We start from the raw sequence: 19301 nt of genomic DNA on the forward strand, positions 1-19301 counted from the left end.
CTTCTATTTTTTTTTTCTTTTTTTCAGACCAAAAAGAAAAAAGAGCCAGTCTTCTCTCATTACTGTGATACCTGTGACCGTGGCTATAAAAACCAGGAGAAGTATGATGAACATATTTCACAGCATAAACAGGTTGATGAGTTTGGCTTCTTTTATTCGCACTTTGATTTTTACCTTTGTGCCTGGCAAGCTGTTAGATGTAGTCACTCTTTGAACAGAAGACATAGGAAAGAGATTCCAGAGCTATGTCAAGTATTAGTGGGGGATTTTTTTTCTGAATGCTGTATGTAGGGGAGGCTTCAGCTGTATTTTTGGTTTTATTACTGAAGCCTTTTAAACTGTTTTTCTTTTGAAGTATTGCTAAGTCGTGGGAATTAATTCATTGACATCACTATAGCATGTACAGTTTTTGTGTGAAAAACGTTTTTAAAAATCTCATTTATTGAAAAGTATCTAAATTTGAAATTGGAGAGTCTTGCAAATTTTTATCTTAGGTAAACTTCACTTTCTCTTCAGTTATGAGATACATTGGCTACACTGGTTATTCTAAAATCAGATGAAATTTAAAGGTACATTATCTGTGCTTGCTCCTTTTACAGTCACCTTCGTTTGCAAACAGGGTAGCTTACACAGCCTGTGTAACAAACTCTATAGGCAACTGGCACTGAGTTTATTTGAAGTGTGCTCAAAGGCTTGTTTATTATTTGTGTAAATTGGTGTGTTTAAAGTTCACCCTCTTATCTTGCAGTGCACAGAAGAAGGTTGCAATTTCAGTGCACATGAGAAGATTGTTCAGATACACTGGAAGAATGTAGGTAACCCTCTGGGCCCAAAATATGAGTCTGTGCTATCTTTACTATAGCCCCTTTTCTCATTCTTCAGTGGTTTGCTTTTGTTCAGGTGGAAAGAAAATGTATCACCTCTGAGGAGAATCTGTTTTAAGACAATATTGTGGATGAAAGTATGTTAAATACTATGGGGTTTTCTAAATGGATTCATTTTATCATCTCTGTGTACAGCCTCACCAGTTTTGGAGATGAAAACAGTGTGGTACCACTATAGCTGACATAATGATGTTTTCTTTTTTAACTTGTGGTTTTTTTCCTTCCCCTTTTAAACACCTGTGAAATACCTTTTCCTTAGGCACATGCACCTGGTGCTAAAAGAATAAAATTGGATAGCCCAGAAGAGATTGCTAGATGGAGAGAAGAAAGAAAAAGGTAAGACTTGTGGGCTATAAATTTGTTTTTCTGTATTTTCCCTGTGTGATTATTAGATGACAGCTGAAGGGCAGGAGCAGCACGTAACTTGCTGCTGCTGCTGTTCCATTGACCCTGGAAAACTCCTTCAGTAGTGATCAGTGTCAGAATGCCTGAGCCAGAAGAGTGTGAACTGCAGACTATAATAATTTGGAAAATTATAAGAGAAGACAAGATATCAGCTGAGAAGGAAGCAGCTTTCCCAGATGCTTGATTTGGTACCTCAGGTTAGGTGAATGTCTCATTCCTCTTACCCTGATCACATTTTAGGTCAGAAATATTTGTGTGGTGGTTTTTAACAGCTAAAAAATTTGGAACTATTGTATTGACTATAATTGTAACACTGTGTGCCGATTTCTCCAGCTTAAGTTGTCCCAGTAGGGCGCACCAGGGAGTTTTCCTAGTTTTTAAGGGCTTTCTGCATTGCTTGACTCTTTTCTAGTGAAAGAGAACAGAAACCGTGAATGATACGTTCTCAGGTAGTCTAATTTACATTGTATGCAAAGTGCAAGGTAAAATTCTCACAGAAACAGTATTTCTCATAATTTCTTGTTCTGTGATGTGAGAGGGTATAACTTTTTCCTCTTGACCAGGACTGAAGTATTTATCTCACAGATTTCTTTTTTTCCATCGGAGTTGAACGGATTAGAATCTACACTTGCCCAGCAGGAGAAAGATGCTGCAGGCTTTCCTCACTTCTATTCATAATGTGGATATAGTCTCGCAAGTGATCAGTGCATGATTTGTTTCCATGAGCAACAGTTCTATATGCAGAATGGGAAATGATACAAATTTAATTTTGAGATTAGTGGTGATGAGCTAGGGCACTGTACTAGTCACATGGGGTTTTTTTAGTGAAAATAAACCCAGTGGTCTGATGGAATCTTACTGATGTAGCCACCTTGCATTCGTGTCAGAAAGCAATGTTAGTGTGTTCTTGCTTTGAACTCGACTTCCCTTAATAAGTTTTGACACTGTTTTCGTTAAAAAAGAAAAATGAATGGTATTTGTTGTATATTTTTTTTAACTGCCTCCCATCCATTTTTTTCTGTATGGAGAAGCAAAATTTCTCCCCATGTAAGTTCATTCTTGCAAGTTTTAATTTTCCTTTGGATTTGGTTTCAGCTTTTTCTGCACATTTCAGAAAGGTAGAAAGGTAAAGGGAAATCTTACCACTGTGTCAGCGCGTCACAGAAGTCAACTGTTGCACCTGCTGTTCGTTTTTTACAAATGAAAATAATACATAGGTTCTTAAAAAAAAAAAAAAAAGCTTTTTTTGATGCAGAAACAAGAAATTCTTTTCTCCCATTTTTAAAATGCCATCGTTAACCAGGCAAAAATTTTGGTTTTCATCTGTGCAAATACAAGTCTGTTGTTAGATTAGGCAATTATTAAAAATACTAATTTTCATTCCAAGGTTTCCTTTTATTCAAAAGATGCTAGAGGGCTTGGTTTTTATTTGCTTTCCGTCTACATGTTGCTGCTGTGTTTTTTTAGTGACCTAATTTTCTAACAGTAGCTCCAAGGAAAAAGATCCATGCTTGTATGCAGTCTTTGCTATTCATTTTTAACTTCCCATACACTTTTTTGTTTTGGGAGAAGTTCTGGAGAATTCCTGTCTAGTGGCTGATGCTGACGTTTAAGTGTAGAATTGATGTTTAAGGTGTATATGTCCATATGTGCTCTCCTGTATGCTAGAACATCAGGGAAGTGGGAATTGAATGCAGAATTGTGGTTAAGACACTGGTGTGGGGAGTAGGGGCTGGGTGTCTCAGCACCCTTTATCTACACTTAATTGTAAAGGTGATGCTCTGCCTGAGATGGTTTTGCTGAGCTTCTGAAGGATCTCATGGGAGAGATTGTTGGTTTTACAGGTGCATATAATTTGGCTGTGATATAACTTTGCTGAAAGCCTTTGCTCGCTGCAGCACAGTAAAATCAAAGGAAACAAAGTCGCGTGGTCACAGCCACCAGCTAGGAGAGGCGAAATGGGGTTAGGACTGTCTGAGCCAAGGCCGCTAGATGGAGTAGTGCTGTGCCTTATCTTGGTACTTCAGGCCTTCTGTGAGCATCGTGTTTAGCCGTGATGGATGGGTGCAGAATGACTGCCTGGGTGGCTTTTGTTACTCTTTGTACAGCAAAGAAGCTCTATGAGCATCCTTCTTTTTTAATTAAAAAAAAGGGGGTGGGAGGCAGGCAGAGAGAGAAAGCCAGCTGGAACTTTTGTGAAGCATTAATTGGGTCGCCAGCAGAGCATCAGTTTAGTACTGAAGGTCTGTTGTTGACTCACAGTAAACATTGCGTTGTACAGAAAAAAGGGACACCAGAGGGAGTCTGAGCTATTAAGCAGTTTTGGTTTATGGTGACAGGAAAGAACCTTTTTCTTTCTAGAAGATCCAATCAGAGCTAAGAATGAATCTTTTTAGGTCATTGATAGTTTGTTTCTAATTAGGTTGCAGTGATTTAATATGTGTGCTTCCATGCTGCATCCCACCTTGCTTGTTCTTTCAGCCGTTATAAATAATTACTTGCAGTTGAGATTTTTTTTTGTTAATTAGCTGCTGTGTTGCTCAATTGTGTATCCTGCTTAAACTCTTTAAGAAAAAGCTTGTGTTTAAAATGTAGCCTTACTATAATAGAGGAAAGAGGAGGGGGAGAGCTGGTATAAAGTATCTCTGGATGAAGCATGCTGGGTTGGAATGCTGTTTTCCTGTTGAACCTGCTGAGCCAAGAAATCTAATTAAGCAAAGAGCAATAGAGGTGAAGTTCCATGGGATCTCAGGGTTTCCCTGTGTTTTGCAGACAGATGGTTGTGAGGTCTGACATCAACTTTCTTGTTTTGATTTGTCCTGTGCCTTCCAAGTGTTGAGAAATGTGCTGTCTTCAGCATATTTTTTCTTTAACATGAGCTTAAAGAGAATTATCTGCAATGCATTTCCTTTATGTGTCAGAATGAGGTATTGCTGTCTTCCCTACTCCACAAGTGAGATCTGGGTCCTGCCAGCCCATCTGTTTCTCACCAACATTTCTTGAGCAATGGTTATTAGTAAGAATGTGGAAAAGCTGCTTTAGTGTTAAAGCGACTCGTTAAACTTACTTTTGCTTAGCTCCTAATATAACATTGGGGGATTTTCTTGAGCTTGCGTGTTGCTTGTCAATTCTCCCCTTTCTGCCCTGCTTTCTTTAATCTCTTGGCATTGGTTTGTTCCGATAGGAATTGTCTGTTGTATTTCCTTGCAATACATCTCATAGGCTGAGTGTGTGCTTAGTGCTTGAAGTCCAGTACTGTTAATCACACCACTTTTAAGGGTTTTTTTAAATTTTAATTTAAATTTTAATTTAAATTTTAAACTTTTTTTAAATTTTGGTTTTCTAGTTGCATAATGATAATCCTAGAGTAGTTTGGAATCCTCCCTGGTGTTGCATTGGTAGTAGTGAAATCTGTAATATGGAAAATAATTTCTTAGAGTTTGGTAAAAGTAGAGAAGCAAAGTAGAAGGGACGTGTCAGTAGATCAAGGTAAATGTAGATCCGATAAAGTTTACTCTGGTCTGCTGGGATAGATTAGCAATAAAACTGCCTCAGCTAACGTGATTAAATCAGACGTGGGAAAGTTAAGCGAAGATTTTATCAGCTCTGTTGGGTCATTTTTGTTCCCTTTGGGCTATCCATGTCTCCTTTGCTGTTGGCTGTGCATATGCAATTAAGACCAGCTCAAGAAATTATTGAGGCATTTTGCACACAGTGCTGTTCCTATTAAAATGATGAACTTATATAGCTCTTGACTCAGGAATTCATTGTGTAAATTGCTATAGAAACAGGTCTCTTTTCTGTTAGATGTTGGCAAAGCTCTGTTTGTTCGCTGCTCACTAAGAGCTGCTTTACTCCAATGTTTATGTAGCAAGATAAAATATGCTGGCCTATAAAAAAATGCATGGCTCTGGCTAGTGTGCTTATTTATTGAAAAAAAAATCTATACACTAAGAGACACATGTTAGTGATTATGCTCAGTGTCACTGTTCCGTGTCTCTAGAAGCTTAGGGTGTCCTTTACCTGCATGTCTCACTTTGTTGAGGGATATGTGATATACTCATCTTAGTCTCAAAAGCAGTTTTCTGATACTATCAATTTATTTTGGAAAACTTTGGATTGTAGAAGTGTCTACAGTTGGGAACTGCAGCTGCTATGAAATGGGGCTGCCTTCTCAGGCAGTACTGGCTTCATGAAGTCCGCTGTGCCAGACCATCACATCATGGTTTAACTCTCCCTTTTACGCTAAGTTTCTCAGGTTTGTAAAGCCCTGTGGGGACTGATGAAGTTGTTTGTATTCAAGCTCTGACAAGTTGTTTGCAAGGCATAAGTGCTGGGCTACTTCTATTTCAGTGGTGTTTGTAGGTAATATTTTAAGAATGTCATTTTCTTAGGAGAGGAGGAGGGCTTGCCATCTTAGAAGGGTGCAAACCCAAGTCAACTCTTGGGATTTAAGCCTATGGCCTTTTATGTGGAGAGACTCTGTCAGTATAGGCATGAGGTAAAGGCAGGGAGTGAAATGCCATTTAACATTTGAGAAGAGCTGGAGAAAATAAACAGAGCCACTACAGATGCCTTCAGATGTGCTTCTGCAGGCATACTGGGACTTGTGACTTGAGCTCTCGCCAGCTGTCAGTTACTGCCTGTGTCAGCTGGAAGGGTGGTTTAGGAGAAATCTGTCAGTCTTGGCAGTGAGTGGAACTGAAAGCATTCATGCAGTCCATTACGGTGGCTCGTGGAGGGAGTGGTAACTCACAGGAATGAAAGTGGGAGGCATTCATGTCTCAAATCGTGTTGGGAGAGCGTGTCTGAATGTGTCCTTAATCAGCATAAGTGCTGGAGCATTTGAAGACTCCTTTGCTCTAGTATTTAGGGTCTTCCCTTATAGTTAGAACACCCCCCCACACCAATCTCTACAACAAGCTTGGGGATTTTTTTGAGCATAAGTACTTATTTTATAGCTTGCTGTCCTTCTGGGAGCCTTTGTGTTTGAAGAAAAGCACCTTATCTTAAAACTGCGGAGAGGTGCCAAGCACCGGGGTCTTTGTCAATGCAAAGCTCTTGAGATTAAAGAGTTCATTGCACATTTGCTGTGTGCTGGGAGTGTTGTAACATGGATGAACAAATCTAACTAACAGGGAAGAGCAGAGGTAAAACATCACATCCCTGTGCTCACTTGAGCTGTATGGCAGATTTCTGGGAGAAATCCAATGAAAATAGATGTTGACAGCTCATGTTCAAATCCTCTTAAAGGAGACAAGTTCTGTAGTGTGTTTAGGTTTGTCTTGTACAAAATGATTCTCTTTTTCCCTTGGTATGTGGTTGAAGCTGTCTTGAATCAATGTGACACTTAACATTCATGCTGTAATATGGGGGAAATGCATGTGATAAGATTAAATATTTAAAGAAAGAGATGTGTCTTTTTTGATAGCTATTTATAGTGAAAAGCTGTTCTATGTTTCTCTTTACTCCATTTTAATAGACATCAAATATTTATGCTTTGTGTTTCTATCCAGAAGCTGGGGGAGTGTGTGCACGTGTTTCTCATTTACCACCTTTATCTCAAAGCAGTGGGATTTAGCTAACTAATGTTTGCAGAGCAAGGAGTGTAGCCATTTTTGGGCTTTGGTGGTAAAAAGCCTGCTGCACAGGCTCTGCGTGTCAGAACCAGTGAGGCGTTTGTCTGGAGGGAAGGATGTTAAGGGAGGTGGGGAATGGAAGAGAAGGGATGGTTTGGGAGATGGTTGTAATAGTAGATTTCTTTCCATCTGCGTAATTTGGCAATTTTTCTTGAACCTGGAATTAAAAAGGGGCAGTAATTTTGGTGAACTTGAGGTCAGTGTGCAAGAACAGTGCTGAATATTGCTTGAGAAGGAACTTGTGTGCTTTTCCCTGTCACATTAAAGGAATCTTGTGCACCCAGAAGCTGTTCCTATAAGCTTTTTTTTTTTAAGTTTACAAGAACTCAGCAGTTAGTGTGCTAAAGGCATGTCATTTAAATAACCCAGTTGATGCTCCATAAAAATAAAATTGGAGGACTAAATCATGCAGTTATGTGTTGGGGCAAACAGAGAGTCCATGACTATAAGCAAACTGTTTGTCTGTACCTTGCTTTTGATGGATTGGTAAATCCAGGAATGCAAATGTGATAGATTTTTTGTTTTGGGTTTTTTTTTTTTTTTTTTTTTTTTTGTTGTTGTTGTTCATTGCGTCTGGATATGTAAGCATAAATGCACTCAGGTTTCTTTTCCTCACTAATGCTTTTTTAAGAAAGAAACAGTCTGTTAAACTTCCTTGAAAATTTTTAAAAATCTGCAATGTTATAGAGGAAGCTGGTTTGGTAAAGGGGGAATTGAGAAAGTACAGTAAATCCTTTAAGAGCCAGCAAAACTATTTTTTTTTCTTCTAGAAATTTTCCTACGTTGGCAAACATTGAAAGGAAGAAGGAAATGCAGATGCAGAAGGAGGAAAGGGGAGAAGTGCTGACTACCCAACAGTTTGGGTAAGTGGTTTGAACCAAGCTTGTTGCTTTCCTCCCACTGAGTTCAGAAGTCTTGGTGTAGTCTCCCAGCACTTACTGCTTCCACTGCATACACAATCTGGCTGCCCTTGCAGAGAGAACAGGTCATTTGACAAACTGATGTAATACTCTTTTGTTTACTTCATAGTGCTTCAAAGTCCACTTCAGTTAAATGAAGGAATAACTACATTAAAAATCCAGTATTCTGGCTTGTTTGAGAAAACCACATTCTAGTGGCCATTCATTAGATCAGCATAACCTTGGTCTCCGAAAAAGTAGAAATGGGGACAAAAGTCATGCAACATGACAATTCCACATGGTTTAATCCTTTATTGCCTGAAAATGGCCAACAGAGATTCTATGAGCAGATTTGACTTCTTACTCTCTCTCCTTTCTGATGATAAATCAATAATCAACTGAAGAGGGAGAAAAGATGGAGGGTAGAAGAAAGAAGCAGCTCTATTTAAGTTGTAATGAAAACTATATGAAAATAAAATTAACCCTATCTGCTACCATTGTTCTGAGCTAGTACTTACTTGTCTTGGATTTTTATCTGTTCTCTGCGTTATAAATTATTTTCCAGTATGATTTTGTTCTTTTCTTTCAGTTTTATTGTTAGGTGGAACCAGCTAACTTCATTAGCTCTGCTTTAGGACCTGTGGGAAGATTGTTTTTAAAAAAAAAAAAAAATTATAACGAGGGACACTCCTAAAATATCGCTTGTTCAAACTAGAATGACTGAGCTGGAAGGCAGGAGTGGACTCAGTCCTAAGGGGCTCTTGCTAAATGCCATTTTCTGCTGCATGGAAGTCAAACTGGGGTTTGCCTAGCTTTTTGTGTAGGGGATGACAGCAAACAACACAAAACTTGCACCATGGTGAAATGGTTGAACTAGTGCAGAATAAGAAGCTAGTGTAATTTATTAAATGTGGACAGTGCAAATTACCTGGGTACAGCATGTGCTTCAGAAGATCCAGCACTTACCTGCCCCCATCCAACCAATTGCCTTTCATGACTGAAATGAAAGATTTATAGAAGACTGAAGTAAAACTTCCTTCAAAGGATATAAAGTGGCAGGAGTGCTTTGCACCCGAGGAACCAAACCTGGGCATTGAAACTAAAGCTGAAAACGCATATGATACTATGGTTGGAGATTCCTAGATGGATTTTCTTTGTCACAGTAACAAACTGTTTGATGTCTACAGGTTTTATTGGCTATCTCTTGTGTCGGTGAGTCAGATGCATCAAGTAGTCTTAAACATCCATCAGCAATTCCATGCTGTTACATTTGTAGTAGCTTTATATCTGGGAAAAAATGCCTTCAAAATTGCAGGTTATTTACTTTCACTTAGCAACTTTTTACTCTAGTTGATTATAGAAATCTCTTTTTCTCCCTTCAGTCTGCTGAGCTGGTAGCACTCTAGACTTGGTGAACTGTCCATAAGCGGTGAACTGTCCATAAGCTGTCATTTCTGCTTTGTATAACAGCAGTAAAGATTCTGGAATTGGTGCTTATCTGGCAAATTTACTGATGCATGAGGCAAAAATAGAATACAGCTTGTTCCCTGCAAGCTGTACTATTAAAGCAAATAGCTAAGTAAGATTTAGAAAGGATTAGATGCTTAACACTTCCATGGTGCTTTCCATTTGTGGTTCTCTGAAGTGCTTTACAACTCCTAAGTCTCAGCATCCCTGTCTGGGAGATTAGAGATGCAGAAGGACCACTTTGGAAGTCTGTCTGGTGTCTTACAGCACCTGAATAATAGTACATAGCTCTCCATCCCCTCTGAATGGGGACTAAGAGCAGGATATCTTTCACGAGGGAATGTCAGAAGGCAGATGCCAGGCTGATGTTTGTTGGGATGTGTTTGTGACCTTGGAGTTTCTTTCTGGGTGTTTGAGGCCCCATAGAACTCAGAAAGTTGTTTTTAACCCTCAGTCAAGGACAACACCTCTAATTGAGCCTATATTTGCTCAATATCTTCTAGGTTATGCAGCAACATGCTGAATTTAGAGCCTGGTTGTACAAATTCAGAAATGCCGTTTTCTCTCTTGTTGGAGTTGAATCATAGGAGTTAATATTAGCCTTCTTTTGTGGGTGAGGGACTGATGCACAGGAAGGCAGTGGCTTGCCACTTGTGCCACAGGAGCACTGTGGTGAGTGATGCCATCAGGGATGAGCAGTGTTAGATACTGTCATGAAATGACTGGAGAACGAAATTAAATATGTTTTGTTGTGATATAAAGTAATTTTAAGTGCTATGACAGGCCTTGTTCTCTTCTTAAGAAGGATTTGATGAGGCCAGAAGAGCATGGAAGAGAGGAATTTGGTAATGGAAACATTTCTGAGCAAGCAAAGTAGTGGGTGGCTTGAAAGGGCTGTGTGATGGAGGCCTAGAAAAATTGCATAGGTGGAAGAGGTGCATGAAGTGTGATTATACACTATTTCGTGTAACTCAAGAAGGATGGGGTACCAAATGACTTGTTTAGACATCAGAATGAAGACAAACAAAAAGAAGTCCTTTGTCACAAAATATTAACACCTTGCTGCAAGATTTCAGGGATGCCAGACATGAGCGCAGCATCTCACAACGTGAGGCACGTGGCTGACTAGGAATAACAGGACCTCAGCCATGCTGGAGGTGAGGCTGAGGCAGGGAGAACTGATCAGAACCAGCCATGGGGCTTATTCAGGACAGCAGATCTCGTGTAGTTTTTGATGTTGTAATGTAGTGATGATTAGTTACAGTCTTGTTTTGCTGAATTAAGTTTCTGTTGCTTGGAAATAAGTATTTTCAGGAAGCTTCAGTTGTCCCTTCTATATTTGTTTTTTTCTCTTGGTCACATTTATTCTTGTATCTGTATAATTCGACCAGAGTTTGTTAAGTTTTTCAGGTATCTTCCTATCAGCATGTGTTTATAGGGAAACATGGAAGGTTATGGAACCATGAAAGATAAGTGGAACCAGCATGCTGTGCTCTTCCTGTGTTTTAGGACTTGTTATTTTGTTTCAGGTTTTTAAAAATGCATTATCCTGATGGACATTTCTTTTATTCCTTTTCCTTGGAATGGAAAAGATTAATGGCATATTAGTTGGAGGCGGGAGTAGGTAGTCATTGCAGCTGATGGTGTCAGATGGCTGAATGGATTTGGTGCAGCAAGATGTTTCTCAGATCTGTAACTAGGAAAAAAGACTTCAGCAGTGGAAGTATGCTTATAGTAGATGCTTTGCTTTTAACTTCTTGTTGCCACTGTTTTGAATGACTTAAATGCTTATGTGAATAGAGTATTTGTTGACTTTGTTATCTGAAATGAAAACACCATGTCCTCGCGCTGTAGATTATCAAGGAACTTTCTTAGCCAATGTACCCTTGGCCTTGTTAAAAACTAAAAACCAAAACTCATGAACTTCAAACTGTTCATTCAGGTTCCAGCTTTGTCCCATTGCTCTGCCTGAGATGAGGTGTCACTGATTTTATGGTCTGTCACCTTGTGTTAGCTGAGCTGGTGTAAGTCTTGGCGTCATTCTGTGTTGCTGAACCTTAAATGAGGGCCTGAGCCATTTGGTTACATTAGTTGTTTTTATTCTCACAGCTTACCATCTGTATGAGCTTTGCTTTCTATTCTCCAGAAAAATGAAAGGGATGTGGAAACCTCCAGAAAATGGAGAGGCTTTTGGGCGTCAAGGAAGACACAGGAGAAGACAATGGCGCCCGTTCTGGAAGAAATTTAGGAAAAATGGTGGCGATTATCATGCACATAGAACTCAAAATGAAGCCAATGGAGCAGAAGACAGCATGTGTGAAAAGGAACATGAGAAGCAAAATCCTTTGGCAGGCCAAGCATATGAGAAAGACGTGGACCCTCTTGGTCTTCTGGCAAACGGTGATGTTGGTAAGATGAAGGAACTTGGAGAAGTTTTGTTTTAAATAGTTGTTTTAAGTTTGGATGCTGAGACTTTGTGCTTGCTAGTCACCATTTTGGAAGTCTGACATGAAGTTTGTGTGCAGCATTACATGTTCTGATGTAAATATTGTACAATAGTCTAAAGGACATACACCAGCTTAGGTTGCTAGATTGACAGTGATATAGGAAAATACTTATAAAACCATAAGAAGAATGAAGTAATGCAACAGTCAAATTACTTTTTAAAGACTGTTGAATATCCCTTTGGGTTTTGAAAATAACAGTATTTAGAATGTGAAAACAAATGGATTTCCTTGTATGAGTTAAGTGAATTACTTAAAATGTCAGAATTTTTCTTTTAATTCTGTTCTTTGCTGTATTATTACTCTTGATATTCTCCATATGTGTGTGTTCTCTGAAGTACTGCTTTTTTTTGGGGTTGGTTTTTTGTTGGGGTTTGGGTTTTTTGTGAGCATGTCTTGTTTCTTCATACTGGCAGCAATATAAATTCTTCAGATGTAACTATTTATAATATAGTTGGCAGTGATGCAGTACTCTTAGAATATGGCATGTAAGCTGACTTATACTCTAGCTATTTTTAGCAACAAGGGTAGAATACATTCCCTGGAAAGATGTCTGATGCTGAGTTTTCCCTCTTGAAGACATAATCTTCAATTAGTGAGAACAAGAACTCAGCATCCCTATGCAATTTGTTTATTCCATTAATCTTTGCGTGTTGGGAAACTTAAGTATGCTTAAATATATCTGTATTTCCCTGCAGCATCTGTGTTTTACTTAATGATAAAAGATCTAATTATGCCAAAGTACAGCTAGTGACTTCTGTTATAGTAGGTAGAAAAGGAATGTGGTACTTGCTTATTACACATTATTAAAGCTAGTTGCAACTTTTTATACAATTAAGAAATATAGCCAGAACAAATAATAAGAAACACAATATAACTAAGTAGAATTAAAAAAAAAAATAATACAACCCAAATCCATGATTTTACTGTATAGGTGCATCTTTTTGACTCCCTTTTTTTTTTTTTTTTTTAATTCCCCCTGATTGGCTTCTAAATCCTTCTCCTCCATCTTCTCAGGACTAAATCCAGCAAGACTTCAAAACATACCACGAAATTCTCTCTTTCTCTTTACCTACACTTGCCAACAAAACCTATAATTATATTTGGTATGCAAAGAAGGAAGCAGAAAGCTCAAGCTTGTGTTCAGGAAACTTTTTGTTTCTGTAGCTTTGCTGGCAGGACTATAAACCAGTAGAGGCACCAGTTTGCCACCACCTGTCTGTAGAAGGTAGACAAATGCGGGGGGTTTTCTATCAGTCCACAGCATTGAGCAATGGTGCCCAACACCAGGTGTACGTGGTGCTGAGACGGGGATGTAGCAGCAAGGCTGGCTGTTGGCATGCAGGATTGTTGTGACTCTCTTGCCTTTTCTTTCCCTGCAGAATCTGACAAGGAGGAGGCAGCTGAGGAAGATGGGAGACTGGGATTGTCAGTTGTCCCCAGGCAGGTGACTTCTGCCCTTAGCGCGCTGTCGGTCAACTATGGCAGCGCATCCGACAGCGAGCCGGAAGGTGTGTAGAAACATCCTCTGCCCTTCTCCTCTCCTCTTCTACCCTGTGTCACACTGCAGTGATGTGGACTGCAAGCAGGACTATGGCTTTTTTTGCTGTCCTTTTCTCAGCAGCATGTCGTGGGTTGAGAGAGGAGGCATAAAATGTCTTTGATTAGGTTGTGTGTCATCAAATTTCCCAAGCGTTTTCTGTCCTAGTTGGGGGAAAATAAGGAACCTGTTTTCAGTCTTGCTTCAGATCATGTTTGAATAGTGCTAGGAAAAAGCTGTTATTGTCACCCTGTGAACTAATTTCCACATCCTTAAGGGCTTTTTCTATAGAAGGCTGCTGGGTGTTGCAGTAGTACTTGAACTCTCTGTTCAAGTCCTCCTGCAAGAAGCACATGGATTTTTTTACTTCCCGAGTGTATGCATCAGTGCGTGATGAGGAATTGCTTCTGCTGCTGCTTGTTTTTGCAGATATTTTCTCTGCCTTACTTGCCTTGGGTGGCCTACCCAAAGTTAAAAACCATCTAGCAGACAGTGAATTGAACTTGGGCATCCTCTGTCCTAACTGTATCATGATTTTCTCAGCAGCCAAATTTGCAGCAAGCTACAATGTGAAGCAATGTACTTCATAAGTGATAAGAAGGCAGAGGTTTGAAAAGCTTGTTCAGGTCTTACTCCTTTTATTTTTCTTTCTGTGCTGCAGAATTTAAATACCTTGTTTTCCTTTCTGTGGATGTTTAGAGATTATTTTTTGTATTTGAAAAGAAAACCCAAACCAAACAGAACCCTCCCTTCCTCCAAGTAAACCTTGAACAGCTTCACATCAGGTTGTGTGAGCAAGAAAAGTACTAACGAACTGCCAGTGCACAGGGATATGAGCATGTTAAAGAGGCTTTTAAGTTTGAGATGAAAGTGTGTTCTTTTTCTTTAAGAAATCCCTGTCAAGACTGCAACAAAAGCTGAGGGAAACCAGGCTGTGCTCAGAAATACGCCTCAAACTACTCCTGCTCCTCGGAGTCAGAAACCAAATCAAAACCGCCCAGAATGTGCAGGCACAACGTTAAGGAGCTCGAATTCGAGTGCACGTCCCCCCAGAGGACCTGATAAGTGGGGCAGGAAAACATTACCTCGCCTTCCCAAGCGCCGTCCAACTCTGCTGGAAATGGTAAGAGGCTAAAATAGTGCCTCCTGTACAAGAGTAGAACTATTTGTGAGTGGTTCTCCTCTTCCCTGCAGGAAGTTAGAGCAGTCTGTTAGCACAGGGCCTGGCTTAAAAACAGTAAAGTGACTGTTTCACTTGGAGAAGGTGAAGATGCTTTAATAGACAAATAGAAATACCCTGGCATACATTCAGGTGATGACTGGCTTTGGTAAGCAAGAGATGACAGCTGAATCATGCGTCTGAAATGAGCTGCACAAGGAACAAACCCTTTGTTCTTCTCTGTTCCCTTCCCTGTGGTAGTATCCAGTACGTTTTGTTTGTGTGTAATCCCAGCGGCCATGATCTGATCTTTTTGCTCCCATCTTTGCTGTTCAGCGACCTTCCTCTGCTGGAGGAGCACATGGTTGTTTTTGCACATGCAAAGAGATCTCGTTGAGAAGTGTGTTGATGACTTAAACTACAGAGTGGTGTTGAGCTGTGACCTGCGTGCATGAGGGTTTCTTCCTAGGCAGGTTTAGATAAATCTGAGGAAGGGACATCACCTTGAAGAGCAGCAGGTTGGTGTCTCAGAAGGGTAGAAAGAGGTTTGTATGGGTGAGTCCAAGGTGTTCCCAGTAGCAGTGCAAAGCAACCCATTTGGCCACAAAGCTTGGTGTCTTTCCTTAGAAAGCTCCAACAAAACCTTGGAGCTTTTATTGTATTTGTTACTCAAAAGCAGTACTACCCTTGTGATTCTATAAATAGCATAAAGCTCCTTCATCAAGGGAAAACTTGCAGTGGGCAAAATACATGGGAAAGCAGGGTGCCACTGACATCAGAGCTCTGAAATAGCACAGGATGTTTCGGCAAGAGATGTGTGATAAGGTACCTCCCAAGCTGCTGATGTGGGAGAAATCCCTTGGTAGTCTTTTTAGCACATAGTACCATTGCTGCCAAGAATTAAAGTTCCTAGTGACCGAAAAGGAAGTGTTTGTCCTTTGTGTAGCTCCCTAAGCATGCAGTTGCCTTTATCACTTGCTCTTCAAAGTTGTTGGTGATCAAAGAAAGCAGTGACGACTCTGGAAGAAAGTCAAGTGAAGTCCCACATGCTGAGAGCAGCTGACAGTACATAGGAAACCTGAGCTGAAGCTTCCCAGTATAGTCCATTTTTAAAATTGCATTTTAGTAAGGTTTTTTTGCTTTTTCAAGTTGCTCAGAGTTGTTTTCAAAGAATGTGTACTGTGGCTATGAATCACAGAAGAGAGCCTGAGGTTTGCAGGTAGGCTTCCACTGTCATCAGAAATGGTCAGTGTGTAAAAACCTTGAGAGGGAGCAAGGTTGAAATTGTATAGGATGCATCCAGAAAGCTGAAAAAAGGATGTTGTATCAATGAACTGATGCTTTTAAAAAAAAAGAAAGGGAGGTAGGAGAATAGCTGCAGGTATCTCTCAGCAGTTGTTCAGCAGTGAGCTTGGGCTCTACTAAAACATGTTTATTGTAGCCATGCAAACACTAATGTCTATTTAGTCATTCTCTATGCTAACAAAATCAAAAGCTTGGGTACTGTCACTCCACTGATACCCATCCCTGCATTAAAAAATGAAATACAAAGATAGGGTTTTTGATAGGGTGCAGCCCAGCTGGGCCCTAATTTGGCCATATGCAAATTCACCATTGTCTCCCAGTTGAACAAAGAGAACACCACTTTGCTGTCCCTTGTCTGTCCTGAAGTACATCTAGTTCAGATGAAAGGTTCCTGAAGGCTCATTCTAGGTGTCAGCTGCTTGTAACACCTCTTAGCAACTAGTCTAAGTAGAAATATTCAGACTTAAAAGTGTCCTGTTAAACCGCTGTTGAAACTTGTAACAACAAAAAAAGCTTCTTGATGACATTACAAGCCAAACTTAGCCAAATCTCCTGCAGTGTGTAATACAGCTCTCCTGCAAATGATCAGGTAGTTACAGATTTAGCCACTTACCTCAGATTTTGTGTTTGTTCAGAGTACTAGTGCTGCTGACACTTGGAATGAAAAAGGTTCATTCAGCTCTCTGACTGATAGGTTTCTTTTTCCTACTACCAAAATGAACTTCAGTGAGATTAAAGTTGATGAGGGAGGCCTCTAGCACTTTGATTAAGCTATTAGAATTAGGTTGGTGTATTATAGCCCAAACCAGTTGCTGCTGTTTAAATCCATGGTCTGGTACTTGAAGAAAGATGCCCTTTCCTTGTATTTATCTTTTACTCATAGGGGGTTTAAATTAAAAATGCATGGGATATTAAATTGCAGATAAAGTATAACTCAGAAGGTGTGAAAGATGTTAATAGACCTGCTACCCTGGTGTACTGGAATGCATGGTCTGGTATTACAGTCCATATGAGAACAGCATTGTCTCTGCTATGGCAGTCTCCAGCCCCATGTGTCCAGGACCTGTGTGAGAGAGCCAACTGTTTAAACTGAAAGATGTTGGAAATTACTGAGTAGATCAGTACATCTTGCTATGCTTGTATCTGCTACAGAGCAATAGAGGGAAATGTGCATCATCTTCTCCTCTTTTTAATTTCCAGTTACTGGCCCAGGACATCCGACACGAAAGGAATGTGATTTTGCAGTGTGTTCGATACCTCATCAGAAATAACATGTTTGGACTTCATCTTAACACAGAACCACAGGCTGAAGCAGAAACTGAACAGTCCTCTACAAGTGCAGCAGAGCCTTCGATGGACAAACGCGATGAATCTAATTGTTCTTGTAGCTCTGACCTTCAGTTGGAAGGAGCACAAGAAGATGCATTACTAATAGCCCAGGGTGAGAAAGAACCTGTGGATCAGACTTCACAGATGGCTCAGTTGGCAGATGAGGACATGTGGGAAACCCCATCAATTCAGTGTGAAGGAGCACTGTAGAGGATGTCTGTTATGGACAGCAAAGCAAAGGCTCACATTTTCTACCCAACTGATGCTTTTTGAAAGACATCAGTGTAACAAAAAATCATTAAAGTACATACTGAGAGCTGTTAAAACCACTTTCCTGATCTGTTCTGCCCTCGGTGGCCATTTCCTTGGAAAACATGTTGAGTAATTCCATTTCCACATGGCACAAAGGCAGCAGTGGCACAGAGTATGACCTTCCCTAGAGTAGGTGCAGATCCCCACTCTAGAGCTTCAGAGCTTGGAGTGTCTTACCTTCTTAGGAAATGTGTGTGAGTCCATCACCAGAGCCAAGTAGGATGGATCTTCCTCATGTGAAGTCATGGTCTGGTGTGTGTGGAGTATCTTGCGTGTCCAGAAGTATTTCAGTGTAGTTTCAAATGACAATTGAGTGCACCCGTTGTTTTACTAAAGCTGTTATAAGATATATCCAATATAAATCTAATATATCCAGTGTAAAATATGGAAGATATAACTGACCTGGCTCAAAAAGTACTGCTTGTACCAGGAATCTCTTCCTCCCTGAATTAATTTGTTAATTGAGCACAGAATGAAAACAAGGGCACAGGCTTTATTTATTTAAAAAACAAATAAATAAAAATACTATAACTGCTTGCATCAGTGCTGGGTTGCTGGTTGACCTCAGGTACCCAATACTGAGCCTTTGGCCGTAACTGCTGTTACAGTTATTGCCTGACAAATTAACTCCTGAATATTATTAAAAACCCTCAATATTATTAAAACCCTCAATATCATTAAAACCCTTAATATTATTATCGATGTTTAGAAAGCTTGCTACAAGTTACTGGTTACCTTTTTCATACGTTGGGAATTTATTAGTTGGCCTTCTGGAAGGATGCCTTGGTACATTGTTATGATGCTGCTACAGCACCCAGTGATTGGGTTTTTTTTCATGGGTTTGTGCGTACATCCATAGTGTTCTGAGCGCTAAAAAAAAAGCATCAGTCAAGGTTTAGGGACAAATTTAGTCTTTTGATTATATTGTGCATTTGTTTGCCAGAATGTTTCTTGTCAAGGCCAGGTGTTAGTTTGTCACATTGACACTGAAAACATGCCACAAAAAAAAAATCTATTCTCAAAACCTCCGCTTCAGAATCTGCTCTTTGTCTTTTAGTCATGGTTAAATGTAGCAGTTAACTCTCAGGGACTGGCTTTATTTTCTTTTTCTTTGGTAGAAGTCTAGCCTTCCATTCCACCATCTGAAATAGGGAGACTCACGTGGGGGGGTTTATTGTCTAATAGCTGTATTTTCTTTCCTTTAGTTCCTTAAGTTGAGATGCCACACATCTCATTTGTGGAGTATAGGAAACAAGAAATAGTTGAAAATTCTGTCCTGCTGCTCTGCTATTTATAACTACAACTGCATATCGTGTTGGTAATGCACTGTCTAAATTTATGGAATTATATAAATACCAACACCCTTGTAAAAGTTGTGTGTCTCAAGGATATATGTGCAGAATAGAAGCAGTGATCATAAACATTTATATTTCCAAGGCAGATGATTCATTCTTCCCATGATGATCTCACGAGCCATCTCAATCTCCCTGACTTGCCTCTGGCTCTTACAGTTTTACTGCAATGAAAATACCAACGAAGAACACTTGGCCACAGAGATCTGGCACTCGAGCAGAACCTGGTTTCAGAGTGGAGTGGTACCAGTGCTGTTGAAAGCATAAGTAACAGCTGCAGGAAAAGAAATGGATGTCTTAAATTTGCTACTAAACTGCACTTTAAACAACCCTGTGTCCTATCAAGGTGATGGCAGAGCTTTCTTTGACTGTACACTTTGACCTTGTGTTTAAAAAGACAAAACCTTTATCCTGAATTCTTTATACTGTTGTCATTATGACTTAAGAATATTAAACTTTCACACAAAACCAAAAACTTTGTCAGAAAAAAAAATCTTTTAAAAAGT

General features: G+C 39.8%; 1 protein-coding gene across 1 annotated transcript in view; it reads left to right on the forward strand.

The window, feature by feature from the left end:
• The window catches only part of NUFIP1 (nuclear FMR1 interacting protein 1), a 21141-nt gene extending 2170 nt beyond the window's left edge, over nt 1-18971 (forward strand). The window contains exons 3-10 of the mRNA XM_048293555.1: nt 28-132; nt 749-811; nt 1144-1220; nt 7699-7791; nt 11441-11703; nt 13181-13309; nt 14229-14461; nt 17003-18971. Of these exons, the coding sequence (XP_048149512.1) occupies nt 28-132; nt 749-811; nt 1144-1220; nt 7699-7791; nt 11441-11703; nt 13181-13309; nt 14229-14461; nt 17003-17341 (1302 nt within the window). The 3' untranslated portion in view covers nt 17342-18971. The remainder of the gene's footprint in view (nt 1-27; nt 133-748; nt 812-1143; nt 1221-7698; nt 7792-11440; nt 11704-13180; nt 13310-14228; nt 14462-17002) is intronic.
• Nucleotides 18972-19301: the final 330 nt, after the last annotated feature.

The sequence above is a fragment of the Corvus hawaiiensis genome, chromosome 2 (genome assembly GCF_020740725.1).
Source record: "Corvus hawaiiensis isolate bCorHaw1 chromosome 2, bCorHaw1.pri.cur, whole genome shotgun sequence".
NCBI classification, from domain to species: Eukaryota; Metazoa; Chordata; class Aves; order Passeriformes; family Corvidae; genus Corvus; species Corvus hawaiiensis.